Below are 19,930 nucleotides of genomic sequence, written 5' to 3'. Positions count from 1 at the left end.
TAATTTTGGGTCCAAAACACTAACCTCATCACCCAGTCGACTCACTAATACCTCTCGGTGCGCCAATCCCTGTCCAAAGCCCGGCTTCGTAAAGCCAAGCAATGGATGCTGGTTGTTTTGTGCCAGCGGCTGGATGCGTCCGGCACTCGGTGCAGGGACGGGGGCTTACCCGGGCCGAGATCCCACGCATCACCTCGGCGTGGAGCCATCCAATGTCCCGATCTCGACCTGCCGGAATGCCTCAACAAAAGGTGGTCGCCATGACGACCCTTTCTATCAGGCTGCCAGCTCCGCCTAGTGGAGCCTGGACGCGGCCGTTCAAAGCGAGGCCCGGCACGCACCGAGGGCCTGCTTCGGCTAAAAGTCGCTCTAACCTCTAACCCGTGTAACGTCGATGCTTCACCTGGACGCTTACACTCCGCAGCCCGTTCCTTGCTCACACATCCAGCTGTGCCCATGCTCCTCGTACCGTTCCTTACACACCCAGGCACACCCATTCCACTCACAGCCTTGGTCACACACCTGACCACCGAACATTTTGGCACACATTCGTTCGTAGCACACCTCACCAAAACACCTCTTCGCGCCCCCTCCTCGGTCACCTCCTCTGTGACAATCACAGGTGTGCCCTCATTCACACAGCCAACCACGTGCCTCACCACCAACTCCAGCGTGCATTCCCACTCACGCTCTACCATTCCAGGTGTGCATCCTTCCATCCCAGGTGTACATCCTCGCTCACCTGTCACAACTAACTCACGCTCCATGTCACTCTCACTACTTTCACCTCCATTCCTGACAGCGCACTCACCCTTACTCTTGACAGCACACTCTTTCCTCATGCACCTGTCGGTCACACACCTTTCTCGCGCACACTCTCCCGTTACACCCTCTGTAACACTCACCACAGGTGGACACTCTTCCTTACTTCTGACAGCGCACTCTTTCCTCATGCACCTGTCCGTCACACACCTTTCTCGCGCACACTCTCCCGTTACACCCTCTGTAACACTCACCACAGGTGGACACTCTTCCTTACTTCTGACAGCGCACTCTTTCCTCATGCACCTGGCCGTCACACACCTTTCTCGCGCACACTCTTGCGCACACTCTCCGGTCACACCCTCTGTAACACTTACCACACCGCGCTTCCATGTGCTCCCTCGCACACGCGCTACGACCGACTCACTCTCGCCAGCACACTCACTCCTCGGCGTGCACTTTTTCCTCACACACCCCATGGTCGGACATTCTCGCACACCTCTTTTTTCGCACACCTGACCTGTCGCACACCTCACCAACGGCCTTTCACGAACACCCGGATCCAAACCAATCCCCAAGCTTTTTAAATCCCCTGGCGCATCATACGCACGACCATATTGGTCACCACTTACACCGGGTCCTCTTCCTCTTCGCTTCTCCTCCATCACCTGCGAATCCCTCATCCGGTTAATGAGCACATCATCACGATCCAAACACAGACTTTGGACCAATTCTTTTATCTCCTCTTTTATCTCTTTCTTATCCTCTCTCCGTCGCTTCTTAATTTCGCTCACCCCCTCTTCCACTTCTTTCCGTGTCGCTTTCAACCCTCCTAATACCGCAGTGTTCCTTTGAACCTGCTCCACTAACTCCGTCTGTCCCACCGTCAGCTGCTCCACCTCCTGCGTCAGGTCCTCTATGCCCCCTTGTAACTTTACAGTCCCCTTTCTCACCTCCTTCTCCATGTGCTCCTTACAGTGCCTCACCTCCTCGCGCACTCCTCCGACCTCCTCACTCACACCTCTTCTAATCTCCTCTCCCTCTACCCCATTTTTCACTCCCTCTATCTGATTCTCCTGGGCAGCCATTCTATTTTCTACCCCCATTAACCCATTTTTCACCTCCTTTATCCCGTTGTCTAACCCCTCTCCGGTACCCCTCGCTTCGTCCCTCATTACCCCCAGTTGGCCCTCCAATCGCTCACTCCGAGCCCTCATTCGGTTCGTTATTTCTTCAATTTGGTTTCCCAATCGCTCACCCTGAGCATCCATCCGGTTTCCCAACCGCTCACTCAATCGCTCACCCAATCGCTTTCTATCAGCCCTCATTTGCTCACAATTCTGGGCCATAAGGGCCTTCATTTGTATCCAAAAGGAGTTCAAATCCATCGGGGGCGCTGCCACGGTCGCTGGCGCGGTGATCAGCGAGGCGCCATTTTGCGCGCCCGCTTCTTCGTGCGTGACGGCGCTATTTTGCGAACCTGCCGCCCTCACTGCTTCGCTCTCCTCCTGTCCCTCATTTTGGTCCTGGATCGACCCTACCTCACTCTCCCCTACCGGACCCCAGCCGTCTTGATCCGCCATAGCGCGACTTGCAAAATTCGAGTTTCGTAAAACAAAACAAATTTCGGCCGCTCCAAATTTTGACCAAATTTTTTTTTTCCTCTATTCGTTTTTTTTTTTTTCAAAATTTGGTCGGGCCTCGAATCTCACTCCCGACACCAATTGTTACAGATACGACTTTGATGGTATGGTGGGCCGAGCGGGATGGCCGCCGTATCCGTACAAGTTACCCGATTGTGCCCGAATGTTGACTAATCGCGCTACGCTGGCTCAATAGGAAAGAGAAGACACCCGGCTGGGTTATAATGACACAATACGACACCAGGGTTTCGATTCTCAAGTATATTCGTACGGAAAAAGGTTAGATTACAGGGGCTAGAGGTATATTACAGGAAGACAGGCACTTAGACACACTCTTATATTATCCCCGGACAGACGACAGACACACGGGACAAAATGCTGACTCACACGGGGGTTGATGAAAAGGGGAGGCAGGTCGCGATGGCTCAGGTGCACCTGGCTCAGGGACAGAATCACGTACGGTGGTGTCCAGAGATGCGTGAAGGTATCACAGCGCTTGTGGGTCGCGACTTTGGTCTCAAGCTGGGGAGGTCGCTCAGCGCTCGGGAGGGTGGCGTCTTTTCCTTCCAAGCTCGGGGCGCATCTCTCATCACGTCCGGCGCGGGGCCGCGTATATATCCGGCGGGGAGTGACACGCCCTCGGCTCGTTAGCGCCGCCCCAGATGGCATCGGCCCATGGCTTCTCATTGGGTGCGGGGGTTACCGGCTCCGCCCTTGACGAGGGGCCGACAGGGAGCCCCTTCGTGGTAACCCCGTGGAGCGCGTGGTCAATGGTGGCTAACCGAGCCGGAAGGAGGACGCCCACTCCCCATGCCGTCACCGCGCCGCCCCCCTCTTTTGTTGTTGTTGTTGTAGTTGGCGCTTCTTCATGGGGAAGAGATGCGGAGAGGTATGGGGAGGTCCTAAACTTCCTAACAGGTGCCATATAATCACATTCTGGTGCAACGAAGAGTCATAATTAATGGAAACAAGTCCTTAACTGACATAGATTAAGAATAACTAGCAAGATGTCCTATAATTGTCTACGTGTGGTGCGGGGGACCTGGGCACGACATTTAATGGGGGGATGAAGGGGAAGATCGGCTCTAATGGGTGTTGTTTACAGACAATGGGACTAGGGAATGGGGTAAGGGAGAGTTGGGGAGTATCGGAGAAAATAGGGGAATATTTACAAGCGGATATGGAGGCCAAATTCCATATTCGCAACAATATGTATATATATATATGTATGTATATATGTATATATATATATGTATGTATATATGTATATATATATATGTATGTATATATGTATATATATATATGTATGTATATATGTATATATATATATGTATATATATATGTGTGATTATGTTATTTCAAATTGATTTTCCATCAGATTTATCTTTTTGGGTAGTAGGGGAGGATGGGGAAAGGGTTGGATAAACTTCAAAGTAAACTTGCTAGTGTAGAGTCCGATTGCCTGCATTTGGACACTGGTTGCACCTCAGGCCAAGAGGTGACCAAGGGAGAGACAATGGCTCCCTGGACAGCAGCCGAACAGAAGCTCCTTGAACAAGCTCTGAAGACCTTTGGTGCTGGAACGGCAGAGCGATGGGATCGTATTGCCGAAGCTGTGCCTGGACGAAGCAAGAAAGAATGCATGCGCCGCTACAAGGTTCATCTTCCTTTACCCGTTTTTCTCAAATTGTAGTTACTCGTGATATTTCATGAGCAAGACAGTTACATGAATTACTTTTATTTGTGTAACCTGGTGAACCCTGGTGTTGGGCTAGCGGCTAGGGTGCCGGCTTAGGATCCTTGGATCCTGGGTTCGAATCCCGGTCAATCGCTGAATTAACGCCAGGGGGGTTGACTCAGCCTGTCATCCTTCCGAGGTCGGCTAATTGAGTACCAGTTCACTGGTAATTCCCTGTTTGTCGTTAAAGGCGGCAAAAAGGGTTGGCGTCAGGAAGGGCATCCGGCCGTAAAACATTGCTTCAAAAAGGGGACCAAAAAACAACAACAACCATGGTTCCCGAAAAAGGCCAACCCCCGCTTTGCGGGGAAAAATGGCCTCTAAAGGTGGTTTTTGTGTGAAGTGCTGATGGAAAATGGTTTTGGTTACTTTTGTACCTCATAATTGTGTGCAGTGGAAACGGTATATATGATTATTAATTTAATTCAGCTGCTAATTTTGATTGGCTGAGGCTGAGAATGTTTCACTTATTATTATTTTTTCTCTGCAGGGTCTGAGGCTCATGTGAGAGCTGTTACATGCAAATAAAGCACACGCACACACACTAGAAATACAGAACTGAACCCTCCTCCCCACCCTTATCCCGATGGGTTGGCAACCCATGGAGCTTCTTCATGCTCTATGCCGAACATCAAGCAAGGAAGCAGCGTTTCATTTTTTTTTGTTTTAACTTGAGAATAAAATGTTTAGTTGTCCATCGTTACTCCATTTTGGTGATCGCGGGAGTGGTTGCACACTCGACTACAACAAATTTGGTGAAAATCCGATTAATTTTGACAAATGTACAACCTTTATTGACTATTGAACGTGAGACATTCAGGAGCCTCATCGTTCTCTCTTTGTCATCGTTATCGCGATGGCTTTAAATGCTCTTCAGGCCCTCACTCATTTTAACTCCGATTCGATTTCTGTTTTATAATCGCTGAGGTCGATAAAGGCCCCGGTAAAACAAATTTGGTGAAAATTGGTTCCGTTTTGACTACAGTATAGCGACATGTGGTGAGGCTTTGCTCACCGTCCACCCTCCATCCTCTCTCTTTTCCCCACCCTTTCCCCTCCTCACTCCCCTCTTCTCTCTCTCCCCCTCTAAACAAATTTAATTTTATATACATATAAAATATATATGCAAACTTTATATATATACATATATATATATATATATTATATAGTTATATAATATATAGTTATATATCCACATCCATGATCTATTCTAAACACACTGAATTTTCCCATATTGTTCCTCTGGGCTATTGCTCCTTCCTTTTGTTCGTACTCGTGTTTACATTTCTTCCTTCCCCAATACAGTTTGTTCATCTAAAGCTGCTGCCATTTGTTGGTTTGCTCCTTCATGAGCCTTGACCGTCGCAAAATAAACAATTGGTTGTTCAGGGCAGGTCGCTAGCTTGCGTTGTTGGAAAGAGGAGAAAAAGGAATGTGCATACCTTGCTCATCAGGATTGACCAAAAGGGGTGTCTCCCAGGAATTGGAAACATATCCTTCCCATTTGGAAATGCATCTTGTTCCCGTATTATCATTGTCGCACTCGTGCCTGTGTACTATTTTAGTCAAAACACGTTTGGTTTGTTCGATTCGCGTGCAGCATGCTGGGAAAACCGACTATGGTCAATCAACAATGCGAGGTAACTGGCAGACATCTTTAAGTGTCTGATGGGCTCAATATGAAAATGAAGCACCAGGGGTGAGTTGACAATGTTAGTTGTTGTGCATGGCTGGTACATAGTTGGTTCTCAGAACCTTGGCCTAAAAATTGGGAATCCCAGAGCTAGTCAAACCATGCATGAGCTACTTTTGAGGCCTGGTGAGCTGCATACGGAAACTATATCCTGAGTTGGATTCATTGAGAAAAACACTATCCTGTTTTCCACAATGCGTGATAATTTTTCTTCGCTAAGTGGTTGTGAAACACTAATTGGGAGAGCAGCAGACTGCATCTCGTTCTCCACATTTCATCATGTCCGTTGTTTTTGGTTTCCAGTGGCATGGGGTGAGCATCTGTACATCTTATTCCACTGCCTTTATTTATCAGCCATAGTTTGCCTTCTTCCCCCACTCTCCAGCGATGGGGACTGTTTCCCAGGAAAAAAACAAAACCATAGCCTACTACGACTACTACACGACTACTACATCTAATGATTGTGCTTGGATAAGGTTAAGGCTTGATATGCTTGGTTCTTATTGTTTTGTAATGCTCCAAATATTGTTTAAACCAACCTGTTTGACCATCAATTCCATCTGAATGGTTCTGTTATTGGAGACTTGTCCTCATTGTGCCTTGCTGTAAAAAGCACCTTCAACCTCCAACTCAGAGGCTTAGCCTTCCACAAAACACCAATGAAGGTGAGGCTTAGTCTTTAAAGTGTGCTGGAGGTCATCTTGCTCCGTGCTCGATGTGACACCTTGAAATGTGTCCCCCACTCCTCGTAGGAGCTTGTGGAGATGGTGAAAGCAAAAAAGGCAGCACTGGAAGCTGTGAAGATGATGCAAGTATGAGGATTCTTTTTGTACCCATTTGCTGTTATCTGCACTATTCTTCTTTTCTACCACGGTATCCAAACAAAGTCCTGCGGGGAAGATTTGGTGGATGTTCGAGGCAGGGAAACCATACCTAATTGTGAGCAAAGTTGGAATGTAATACGAAGTCCCCCCCACAATCATCACTACAGCCCAACCACCAGCAAATGTAGCACAGTTGGCAAAGCGACGAGGTTTTTCATTTGGAGGATAAGAGTTGGACATGGACGGCTTTGTTGAATTGAACCGTGTACCAGCATGAATAAATAAAATGCCATGGACGTGATTTTGCAACATTGCTCTATTTCACATTGTAAACAAGGAGTGCAAAATATTTTTTTAAACTATGCCTGTGAGAAAAACAAACTTGACCTTGATCAAGATCAACCCATCATTTTGGTTTTGATTTGAGAAACGCAACAAATTTGAAGGTACAACACCGAGTAAAGTGCAGATTGTCCTTTTGGATGCACAATGGGTCGATTGTCTTTTTGCAAGGTTGTGCTCCGCAAAACGCATCCTGGGTGCTGCTCGTACAGAGAGAATAGCGATTCCACAGTTGTCACAGCCGTACTGCAACGGAAGTGTTGGAAGTGATCTGCAACAGGACGCAACATAGTCAGTGAAAACTTAAGGATTTCCAAACTCAAACCTGTTAGGGTAATCTGGTCGGATTACCATAATCGAGCTTGAAACTTTTAAATGTGCGGAAGTGCTCATCTGTTACTTGAACCAGCATCTCGCATGTGGACTTTCTACCCTGTTTTCAGGACAAGTTTTATTTGTAGTTCATGTGCCACTGGTTGGAAGTTCATTGGGCAAATGCACCAACACCCCTCAAAACTACAACTTAAAAGCGTGTGAGAGAGGGAGAGAGAGAGGGAGCCAGCAGAAGTGTCACTGCCTGAGCGAGCAGTATCATCCTCATCGTACGTACGTTATCCAAGGTCGTATCCTGGAACACGTTCTGCACATACAACACTGCATCGTGTATGGAGAGAAAAAGAAGGGATTTTGAAACTGACTCGAAGAATCCCGCTTGTTCCAGGCTCAGGAGAACTGAAGCTGCAAGAATAGATGTGACAATTGATCGTTAAATACCAAGCTGAGTGCACACGTGTGATTGTTTTTCTTTCCTCTGCCTTGCTGCATGTACATAGGTCACGTTAAGGAATTGGAACTTGTACAATAAACTCATTGCTATTCTTAAATGTTATTGACTTTTCTTTCTTTTGTACAACCAGGCATTCTCAATACCGGATATTTCAACACTAACTTAAGGTTTAAACGACTCTAACCAGAGTTACTGACAATCACCACATTACGTACACAAATATATTTGAATGGAACGAGTTAATTTGAGGCAGAGTGAATAACTAAATCGGCCACTGTTCACTTGTCTGTAGGATTACCCAAACTATATATATATATATATATATATATATATATATATATATATATATATATATATATATATGTATATATATATATATATTGTTACAGACACGACTTTGATGTTATGGTGGGCCGAGCGGAATGGCCGCCGTGTCCGCACAAGTTACCCGATTATACTCGAACGTTGCCGAGTCGCGCTACGCTAAATCAATGAAGGAAAAGGACACAACGGCTGGGATTAAAATGACACGACACCAAGGGTTCAGTTCTCAAGACCTCCGGAGGAGGTTATATTAGGGCGGAAGGTCAGATTACAACGACAAGAGGGACAGCATAGAAAGGCAGGCACTTAGACACACTCTTATAATAGCCCCGACAGACGACAGATAAACAGGACAAAAACTGACTCACACGGGGATTGATGGCAAGGAAAGCGGGTATCGATGGCTCAAGGTGCACTCTTGGCTCAAGGACAGAATCGACCCGCTCCGGTCCAGAGATGCGGGAGGCCTCACTCAGCGCTCGAAGGTGACTTTCTTTCTCCAAGCTGGGGGCGCATCTGACGTCACGTCCGGTAAGTCGCTGCGTATATCCGGCGGGGAGTGACACGCCCTCGGCTCGTTAGCTCCGCCCCAGATGGAATCGGTCCGCCCTTCTTATTGGGTGCGGGGGGGGTTACCAGGCTCCGCCCTTGACGAGGAGCTGACAGCCAGCCCCTTCGTGGTAACCCCGTGGAGCGCATGGGTAATGGCGGCTAACCGAGCCGGAGTGAGGACGCACACTCCCCGCGCGCGCCGTTGTTGTAGTTGTTGTTGTAGTTGTTGTTTGGGGAAGAAGATGGGAGGAGGTATGGGAAGGTCCTAAACTCACTACTGGTGCCATATAATCACATTCTGGTGCAACGAAGAGTCAGAATTAATGGAAACGAGTCCTTAACTGACATAGACTAAGAATAACTAGCAAGATGTCCGAAAGTTGTCTACGTGAGATGCGGTGGACCTGGGCACGACATTTAATGGGGGAAAAAGGGGAAGGTCGGTTCTACAGAGTGTTATTTACAGGCAATGGGACTAGGGAATGGGGGATTGGGGATAGTTGGGGAGTATTGGGGAAATAGGGGAATATTTACAAGCGGATATTGAGGCCAAGTCCCATATCCGCAACAATATATATATATATATATATATATATATATATATATATACACACACACACATATACATATACACATATATACATATATCTGGTTCCCAAATATATATATACATATATACATATATCTGGTTCCCAATATATATATATATATATATATATATATATATATATATATATATATATATATATATATATATATATATATATATATATCTGGGATATATATATATATACAACAACAAAAACATGCATTTTAAGGCCATTTTCCCTACGAGAGCGGGGGTTAGCCTTGCGGTCCCCATGACAATCTTCTCCATTTTGCCCTATTTTCTGCATCTCTCCTTGTTAACCCCCTTGCCCGCATTTCTTCTTCAACCATCGTTAGCCAAGTCTTTCTCGGTCTTCCCCGTCCTCCACTTCCTTCGACATTCATTTCCATCACTCTTCTCAACCAGTCACTTTCATCCTTCCTCAACACATGACCAAACCATCTCAACCTGTACCTCTTCACAGCATCAATCACAGGCTCTATTCCCATCATCTTTCGCAATTCATCATTTGTCTTCCTCTCTCTCAACGATACTCCGCACATCCACCGAACCATTCGCATTTCCACCCTTTCCAGCATTCGTTGCTGCTCTACGTTCATTACCCATGTCTCGCTCCCATAAATCATAACACTTCTCACACATGCAGCATACACCTTTCCCTTCAGCTTCAACGACACTCCCCTCCTCATCAGCACGCCACTCAGTTCCCGAAGCTTCTTCCATGCACATCTCACTCGAGCAACCGTTGCCGAGTCTGATCCACCTTCTCCATTCAGCATGTCTCCGAGGTAGCAAAATGTTTTCACACCTTCCAGCTTCACGCCGTCTCCAAGATCCAACTCAACATTTCCTCCATCTGCAGCTCCCTCTGTGCACACCTTACATTTGAATGTAGCTGCCACACTGGTTAATGACCCTCTCAGACCACTACATTTTTGATGAACCCACTCAGCGCACATTGTACATTGAATGGAGTTCACTCCGACACCCTTCCTGCACACAGCACATGGCCACTTCCCAGTTCTTTCCACCTCACCACATGCTTTACCACTTGCAATCACCTTCGTCTTTCCGATATTCACCTTCAGACCTTTTGTCTCCATACATTCCTTCCACTTGTTCATCTTTTCCTTCAGTCCATCCATACTTTCCGCAATCAACACCAGATCATCTGCATACAACAATTCCCATGGTAAACCCTCCTTTACGTTCTGAGCCAGCATCTCCATCACAGCTACAAATAGTAGTGGACTTAGTACCGACCCCTGATGCACTCCTATCTTCACCTCAAACTCACCACTGTTCCCGTCCTTCGTCCTTAAAGCTGTGCGCACTCTTTTGTACATTGCCATCGCTACTCTGATCAACCATTCCTCCACTCCTAACTTCCTCAATGCCCATGTCAATACTTCGCGTGGAACCCTATCAAATGCTTTGTCCAGATCAACAAACCCAAGAAACAACTTCTTCCTTCCTCTCCACGTACTTCTCCTGCAACTGCCTCACAATAAAGAGCGCGTCTGTCGTTCCTCTTCCTGGCATAAATCCAAACTGCATTTCGTCGATCTTCACCTTCTTCCTTATCCTCCTTTCCAACACCCTTTCCCATACCTTCATTCCATGCTCCAATAACTTTATCGCTCGGTACGAGCCACACTCCAGAGGGTCACCTTTCCCCTTGTATAGAGGGACGAGGGTACTCAGTTCCCAATCCACTGGAATGTGGCCTTCTTTCACCACCAGATTACAGATCTCTGTCATTCTCTTCACACCCCAACTTCCTGCTGCCTTCAACATATCTCCCACAACTCCCGTCGGCCATCCCGCTTTTCTACTCTTCATTGCTTTTATCGCTTCCTCAACTTCCTTCTCAGTTATCTTCTCTGCCGGTCCTAAAACTCGGTTACTCTCCATGTTGCCATCCCATTCATTCTCTGTATTCAACAGCATTTCCATATATCTTTTCCATCTTCCTTTAATTCCATCTGGGTCCACAACGATTTGTCGCACTTCATCCTTCAAGCAACTCACCCCCATCACATCACACCTCTCTTTCGCTATCTGGTTTGCAATCCTGAATACCGCTCTCTGACCCTCTTCCGAATCCAAGCGTTCTCTGAATATTTTCCTACATGCCTCCTGCGCCTTTGCTACCTCTTTCTTTGCAGCCTTATAACTTTCATGCTCTGCTTTTTCTGCTCCCGTAACCTTCGCTTCTGCCACTCCTTGAACTTCTTCCTCTTCTCGTCAATCCTCTTTCCAACTTCATCATCCCACCACCATGTTTCCGAGTGCCTCGGTGGTCCTTTTGTCCATCCACATACCTCACCAACGGCATACCTCAACTGAGGCAGTTGTGAAACAGCCTCCTCCCCCGGGATCACCTTTGTGTCCCGGAGGTGCCCCCTATCTTGCCTCCGCACCATCAGGTAGTCAACGGTTGTCGTCGACCCACCTGATGTGTATGTAACAAGCTTATTATCCTCTTTCTGGAACTGAGTATTACAAATCAACAAATCAGCTCCATCAGCAAACTCCAAAATCCTTTCACCTTCTCCATTTCTCACACCATATCTGTAACCCCCATGAACTCCCTCAAAACCGTCCATACTCCTTCCCACATGTCCATTTAGGTCTCCTCCAACCACAACAACTTCCTCATCTTTCACGTTTTCCATCAGCTTCTCGATCGCACACCAGAACTTGTCCTTCTCTTCATCGCTCCGACCAACCTGCGGAGCATATCCCAAGATGACGTTCACCAAGAGCTTTCCAATCATCATTTTCACCATCATCAACCTATCACTCACTCTAGTCACACTCACCACACTGTCTACAAACTCCTCAGAAAACAGGACACCAACACCATTCACGCCCTCCGGGCACCCTTGCCACACAAACTTGTATTTCTGTCCCTGCCTACCCTTCACCATTCTCACACCACTTCCCTTCCATCTCGTCTCTTGCACACAACATATGTCCACTCTTCTTCTGACCAATACTTCCACCACTTCTCCTGATCTCCCTGTCATTGTCCCCACATTCCATGTCCCAAACCTCAGAAACCGATCTCCACTTCGGGCTGTACCCTGCCCATATGTAGTTGTAATTGTCATGGTTCTCTTTTTGAGGCAATGTTTTTATGGCCAGATGCCCTTCCTGACGCCAACCCTCTTAGTCGCCTCCTACGACACGCAGGGATATGATACGGTGTACCTATTCTAAACGAGGGTACACACCGGGAAACCAGGGTACACACCGGGTGCAAATTACATAATAATGGATTTTAAATGAGGCACCAACAATCCTACAACATCGTCTCCAATTCAGGCATTAAATCTCAAATCCTTCTTCAAACATTGGTATAAATACGCATTGTTTGTACGATTAAATGGACCCTAACATCAAGGACACAAAAACATCTCCACAGACATTAACCTCTTTCGTAACGTCAACATCATCATCAAGAATGGGATGTAGTCATGTAGATGATGTTCTGTAGTTCCCCATCACTCTGTCACAGGCGATTTCTATACTTGGTACATGTACACACATGAATCAGGGCAGATCGACTCTCTACCCACCGATGTTCGTCTGCCTTCACCTTAAATGTCCGTGCAACATGTCCCTCGACCAGGGTCTGCAAGAGACCATTCTAGTCCTCCATAATCTGTTTACTAAAAAACTTGCTTCTCACATCTAATCGGTTATGCTGTTTGAAGACCGAGCAGTTACCTGTTGTGGTTCGGTACTCAACCATGGAAGAGAAGCGTTCAGGTTGTACTCACTAATAATATAGTTGGAGGGTTAGCATGGCTTAAGGGGGAAATGCAACCTGTTTGTACATCAACAATTAGTCCTTCATTCACTCTCACCAATAAGCATCACTTCAGACAACTTGTGACATCACAACAACAAGTGTGACTTTTCACGAATAGTGAGAAATTATTGAGATAGTCGTCGAATAACAGATTACTCTTCTGTCTCAGAGCATCACCGACATTGCAGGTCATATGAACACAATTCCTAAATATGTCACAATACTAACGCTCGATCAATCTATCGTTATACGCATCGGTATTTCCAACTCGAGGATACAAAATTAACACCTGCACTAATCTTTTATGTTACCAATGCTTTGGTTGCTTTCCCTACTGAACATAAGCAAAATTAATGTCCTGGTAAAATAGATGAAGAGAAGGGAGATGGTCCCATCTCTCGCCAGGATGTCCGTCGGAGACATGGTATACCCTCATCAAGAACATAACGAGGTAAGAACCGAAACAAGAACACAATTAGCCGTGATGAATTTCGGACAGAAGAAGGGTTTGAAGACAGAAGACAGAAGAAGGTATATATACAGTCACGTGAAAAAGTAAGTACACCCCATGTAAAGTTTTGACTTTTTCAACATATTTCAACATACAGCTATTTGATCTTCATTTCAACAATATTGATAGATAAAGGTGATATAACATAACAAATATCATGAAACATTTACATTTTGTAGTCCATTGTATAATTTAAATAAACATAAATGCAATTTCGCATGTGGAAAAAGTAAGTACACCCTTGGCTCTAATCGGTGGTATTGCCCGCTTTGGCAGAAACAACCTCAAGTAGGCGTTTCTTATAACTGTCTACCAGTCTCTGACATCGACTGGGAGAAACTTTTGCCCACTCCTCCATGCAGAATTATTTCAGCTGTGTGATGTTTGAGGGGTTTATTGCATGCACAACTCGTTTCAAATCCCCCCACAACATCTCGATGGGATTTAGATCCGGGCTTTGACTTGGCCATTCCAGAACCCTCCATTTCTTTCTTTTCAGCCATTCCTTGGTGGTTTTACTGGTATGTTTAGGGTCATTGTCATGTTGCAAGGTCCACCATCGGTTGAGCTTCAACTTTCCAACAGATGGCTTCACATTATCCTCAAGCACACTCTGGTACAATGAAGAATTCATAGTGGATTCGATGATGGTGAGCTGCCCAGGCCCTGATGCAGCAAAGTTGCCCCAAACCATAATATTTCCACCACCATGCTTTACAGTTGGTATCAGCTTCTTGTGGTGAAATGCGGTCTTTGGTTTTCGCCAAACATGTCTTCTGGTACTGTGGCCAAGTAGCTCTACCTTTGACTCATCTGTCCAGAGCACATTGTTCCAGAAGTGCTGGTCTTTTCCTAGGTGTTCATTGGCAAACTTTAGTCTTGCCCCGATGTTCTTTCTGGACAGCAAAGGTTTCCTCCTGGCACACCTCCCATGTAGATCAAATTTGTGCAGCCTCTTTCTAATGGTGGACTCGTGCACTTTGTCATCAACAGTTGCAAGAGCTACCTGTCGGTCCCGTGATGACATTCTGGGGTTCTTCGAGACTTCTTTCAGCATCTTGCTGTCTGCTCCCGGGCTGAACTTGCTGGGGCGGCCTGGCCTGAACAAGTTGGCAGTTGTTTGGAATCTTCTCCACTTGTAGATGATCTTCCGGACAGTCGAATGATTGATTTCAAATTGTTTGGATATCTTTTTTAATCCCTTCCCAGATTCGTAGGCATCGATAACCTTCTTTCTGAAGGCCTCAGAGAGCTCTTTTGATCTAGGCATGGTGACGCCACACACTTCAACAACAAAGAGCAAACCAAACTCAATGTCTAAGGTTTAAATAAGACAGGCTTCTCCAAGATCCTCTCTAACGATGTTCTAATCATTTGCACCTGAGCTGGTGCACCTGATTCTAATTTTAGATATTTGAAGTAGTGATAAATGTAGGGGTGTACTTACTTTTTCCACATGCGAAATTTGCATTTGTTTATTTAAATTATACAATGGACTACAAAATGTAAATGTTTCATGATATTTGTTATATTATATCACCTTTATCTATCAATATAGTTGAAATGAAGATCAAATAGCTGTATGTTGAAATATGTTGAAAAAGTCAAAACTTTACATGGGGTGTACTTACTTTTTCACGTGACTGTATATATGTACATACATATATACAAACACACGAGTGGGGCACCCATGGGAATCCCACGGGCATGGACGTGTGCGACATTTGGACATCTTGATTTAGATGCTGCACATTCAGTTTTACAAAATGGTTCCTGGCAATTCATAAGACCCAGTCTTCCCATGTGCATGTTATCAGAAGTGGACAATTTATTTACTTCTGATAACATGCACATGGGAAGTACAGTTTTTAATGTGTAATTACACCTAATTTCAACACTTCAAATCCTCTCCCTCCCACATCATGCACACTGCACAGGGAGAGAGAGAGGATCACACACGGGGGGGGAAACCACAACGTTCAAAAAAAGAATGAGAACAGAACGAGCCCACCAATGTCATTTTGGAAATGGCAGTTCAAACGCGGCAGTTAAGTTACGACGAGTGAGTGGCAACATTTAAACGAAGCTCCGCCCCTCTCCTCACATGCAGAGTACCTAATGATTGCAACTTTTTATTGTGATTACGTCTGAAGAATGAAACATTGACTATATAAAGAATATAGTTCAAATGGAAAAGTCCCAAGGAAAAAGTCTTATGGGCTGTGTATAAGGACATTACATTACACCCTTCTGTCCAGTGAAAACCAAAATTACTTTTTGTTGCAGCATACAAAATGCCTTTTTTAAAATGAAAGATTTCAAATAAACTTCTTTAGTGCACGTGCACATAAATTCTAAAATGAGAACGAAAAAAAATCTCTCGGCCATTTCTCCTCTGTACTTATTTATTTCACACAGCGGGAGTATTTATTTGTTTTGTTTTGTATTTATTTATGTGAATGTGGACTTGTATCTATATTATAATAGCCGTAGATGATTCTGTCTGTCTGTCTGTCTATCTGTTGGGTGTCTGTCCGGGGTGTGGCTTACTCGGTTTGCAGAGTAGCTCCACCCATAGCTCCACCCATTCTGGGAGTGGCTATAAACAAATATCCACCATTTTATTAACTCGCATAGCTTTGAGGCCTGTTTTGTAGGCCCGTGGTGTCTTGCTCTCCCCCAGTTTTATTTCAAATCAAATTCGATAAATCATTTCATTTTTCACAGTCGCTAACATAGTTTTAGACTCGGTTGAAAAAAAACGGGAAGAAAATCCGATGAAAGTTGCCGTTTATAGAACGAAATGAATTCTCAAAGGCCTGTAACTTCAAGGCCATTGAGTCTCTCTCACGCCTTTATCTCCAATCTAACTCACCATATGATTTCATTTTTATCGATGGTTTTACTTTTAGACTCGGTGTCAGCAATAATTGAGAACAATCCACACACGCGGGAAAATGCAGAGATATATTTTTTAAAATCGCGTCATGGTGTATCATACACCGCCCAACATGACACCGCCGGCAATGTGTCGATATATATTAAAAATTCGCTTTTGCTTTTCCGTTATGATATATTACTATTTCGTTTGATGATAGTCGTCACAAAAACGTCAACAATGATGCCGACATATATTTCTTCGTTTTTATTTCATTCAACATATTAGCCGGAAGTAAAATATGTTTCAGGAAATTACCGAGAGATATTTCTTCGTTTTTTTTATTAGTTATGTGCGCATACACTTTAAATAGGTTTATTTGAAATCTTTAATTTTCCACAAACATTCCACACACGCGGGAAAATGCAGAGATATATTTTTTAAAATCGCGTCATGGTGTATCATACACCGCCCAACATGACACCGACGGCAATGTGTCGATATCTATTTTAAATTCGATATATCATATCATTTTTCACAGTCGCTAACATAGTTTTAGACTCGGTTGAAAAAAAACGAGAAGAAAATCCGATGAAAGTTGCCGTTTATAGAACGAAATGAATTCTCAAATGCCTGTAACTTCAAGGCCATTGAGTCTCTCTCACGCCTTTATCTCCAATCTAACTCACCATATGATTTCATTTTTATCGATGGTTTTAGAGTCGGTGTCAGCAATAATTGAGAACATTCCACACACGCGGGAAAATGCAGATATATTTTTTAAAATCGCGTCATGGTGTATCATACACCGCCTAACATGACACCGACGGCAACGTGTCGATACATATTAAAAATTCGATATATCATTTCATTTTTCACAGTCGCTAACATAGTTTTCGACTCGGTTGAAAAAAAACGGGAAGGAAATCCAATGAAAGTTGCCGTTTATAGAACGAAATGAATTCTCAAACGCCTGTAACTTCAACTTCAAGGCCATTGAGTCTCTCTCACGCCTTTATCTCCAATCTAACTCACCATATGATTTCATTTTTATCGATGGTTTTGGACTCGGTGTCAGCAATAATTGAGAACATTCCACACACGCGGGAAAATGCAGAGATATATTTTTAAAAATCGCGTCATGGTGTATCATACACCGCCCAACATGACACCGACGGCAACGTGTCGATATATATTAAAAATTCGCTTTTGCTTTTCCGTTAAGATATATTACTTTTTCGTTTGATGACAGTCGTCACAAAAACGTCAACAATGATGCCGACATATATTTCTTCGTTTTTATTTAATTCAACATTATTAGCCGGAAGTAAAATATGTTTCAGGAAATTACCGAGAGATATTTCTTCGTTTTTTAAAATTAGTTATGTGCGAATACACTTTAAATAGGTTTATTTGAAATCTTTAATTTTCCACAATATAATTTACTTGCCATTTATCATTTGATGATTACGAGACACTTCCTCTTGAGGATCGTGACAATTCATGCGCTGCGTGGAAACTTCTATTTCCAAAATGAATGAGACGCTCGATGAAGAACGCAGACTTGAACAGGATGCAGCAAGAAAACGAATGAGACGGGCGAACGAGTCCATCGACGAACGTCAATGCAAACTTGCGGGGTCACCCGTGGGAATCCCACGGGCATGGATGTGTGTGACATTTCGACATATTGAGTTAGATGCTGCACATTCATTTTTACAAAATGGTTACTGGCAAGTCATCAGATCCAGAAATGGTGTAAAAACCACCGTTTAGAGGCCATTTTTCCCCGCAAAGCGGGGGTTGGCCTTTTCGGGGACCGTGGTAGTTGTTGTTTTTTTGTCCCCTTTTTGAAGCAATGTTTTACGGCCGGATGCCCTTCCTGACGCCAACCCTTTTTGCCGCCTTCAACGACAAACAGGGAATTACCAGTGAACTGGTACTCAATTAGCCGACCTCGGAAGGATGACAGGCTGAGTCAACCCCCCTGGCATTAATTCGGCGATCGACCGAGATTCGAACCCAGGATCCTAAGCCGGCACCCTAGCCGCTAGCCCAACACCAGAAATGGTGTCATGAACACAATTTATTTACGCACAAGCACAAAAGCAAGACGGGTCGATTTCCGATTCCGACGGGCGAGACGGGCCGATTTCCGATTCCGACGGGCCGATTTGGAGCAAGAAAAAGAACGAGACGGGAGAAAAAGGAGAGAAACGAGACGGGGAAAGCCGATTGGAGAGGCGAGTGAGGCGCGATTGGAGAGGAGTGTGAGGCGCGATTGGAGAGGAGTGTGAGGCACGATTGGAGAGGAGTGTGAGGCGTGATTGGAGAGGAGTGTGAGGCACGATTGGAGAGGAGTGATTGGAGGGGAGTGTGAGGCACGATTGGAGAGGAGTGTGAGGCACGATTGGAGAGGAGTGTGAGGCGCGCTTGGAGAGGAGTGTGAGGCGCGATTGGAGAGGCGTGTGAAGGATTGCAGAGGAGAGGAGTGTGAGGGATTGGAGAGGTGAGGGATTGGAAAGGAGAGGGATGTGAGGGTTTGGAGAGGAGAGGAGTGCTAGGTGGAGAGAGGAGAGTGTCAGGTGGAGACAGGAGAGTGTCAGGTGGAGACAGGAGAGTGTCAGGTGGAGAGGAGTGAGGGGTCACATATTATGTGAAATAACTAAATTCACACCATTTCTGGATCTGATGACTTGCCAGTAACCATTTTGTAAAAATGAATGTGCAGCATATAACTCAATATGTCGAAATGTCACACACATCCATGCCCGTGGGATTCCCACGGGTGACCCCGCTAGTATAATTATAACTGTCATTAATCAAAAAGGCTTAGGCACAAAAGGGCGATAAAAAAAAAAATCAAAATAACGAACTTTTTTTTTTTCAAAGAAATATTTTTCCCCTAAAACACTCCCAGGCACTCACTGATGAACCTCTGATAGTTTGCTGAAGATCCGTTCAGCCATCTGAGAAAAATGGCGACAGACAGACCAACGGCTCTCTTATATATCTGTATACGTGTATTTCACATATGTGAATTACATGTTGATGCACACGTGAAATGCAGTTTGTTTATTAATCCTGGACTTAAACACGATTCAGCCTTCAAAACTCCTGCGAAAACCAAATAGTTTTTTTTATATTGAAGACTTCACGATTTTATTTCCTATACATTATGAAAACGCATCTTCTTTGGGCGGTGTATAATCGCTTCAAATGAAACGCGTTAACTTGCTTCCTTTGCATGATTTGTAATCATAATGCGCCTTTGTTTCTTCAAAAGGTAACTTGTTATGACAGAAGACACGTTGATTCAGTCTTTAAATGGACATGAGAGGCCTATGGAGCCTTAGAGATATGCGAGGAAAACAAAATGGTGGATATTTGTTTTTGAAGCCCCTACCAGAAGGGTTTAGCCACTCCCACGGACGGACAGACTCGTA

The 19,930-nt window shown here is 44.9% G+C and overlaps 2 protein-coding genes across 13 annotated transcripts in view; one reads left to right on the top strand and one right to left on the bottom strand.

The window, feature by feature from the left end:
* The window catches only part of DNAJC2 (DnaJ heat shock protein family (Hsp40) member C2), a 50,484-nt gene extending 42,593 nt beyond the window's left edge, over positions 1-7,891 (top strand). Inside the window, exons 16-17 of one of the 2 annotated variants that reach the window (XR_010986618.2) lie at positions 3,896-4,062; positions 6,589-7,891. Coding sequence is in view for 1 of the 2 variants with exons in the window: in XM_068132619.2 (XP_067988720.1) it covers positions 3,896-4,062; positions 6,589-6,654 (233 nt within the window). In the remaining variant the exon portion in view is untranslated. The remainder of the gene's footprint in view (positions 1-3,895; positions 4,063-6,588) is intronic. The other variant, XM_068132619.2, reaches the window with a different exon arrangement.
* LOC137437900 (prestin) overlaps positions 6,959-19,930 on the bottom strand; it is a 74,528-nt gene continuing 61,556 nt past the window's right edge. For 7 of the 11 annotated variants that reach the window (XM_068132616.2, XM_078766773.1, XM_078766769.1 and 4 more), the window contains 2 exons: positions 7,613-7,740; positions 6,959-7,273 (listed from right to left, as the gene is read on the bottom strand). In XM_068132616.2, coding sequence (XP_067988717.2) covers positions 7,238-7,273; positions 7,613-7,740 — 164 coding nt within the window. In that variant the 3' untranslated portion in view covers positions 6,959-7,237. Of the gene's footprint in view, positions 7,274-7,525; positions 7,741-19,930 lie in introns of those variants that run through there. The other 4 variants (XM_068132614.2, XM_078766772.1, XM_068132615.2 and 1 more) reach the window with 1 other exon arrangement.

This window comes from Myxine glutinosa, chromosome 12 (assembly GCF_964187855.1).
Source record: "Myxine glutinosa chromosome 12, kmMyxGlut1.1, whole genome shotgun sequence".
In the NCBI taxonomy this organism is placed as follows: Eukaryota; Metazoa; Chordata; class Myxini; order Myxiniformes; family Myxinidae; genus Myxine; species Myxine glutinosa.
The sequence above is the reverse complement of the archived record's forward strand: the minus strand, read 5'-3'. Positions and strand labels throughout refer to the sequence as shown.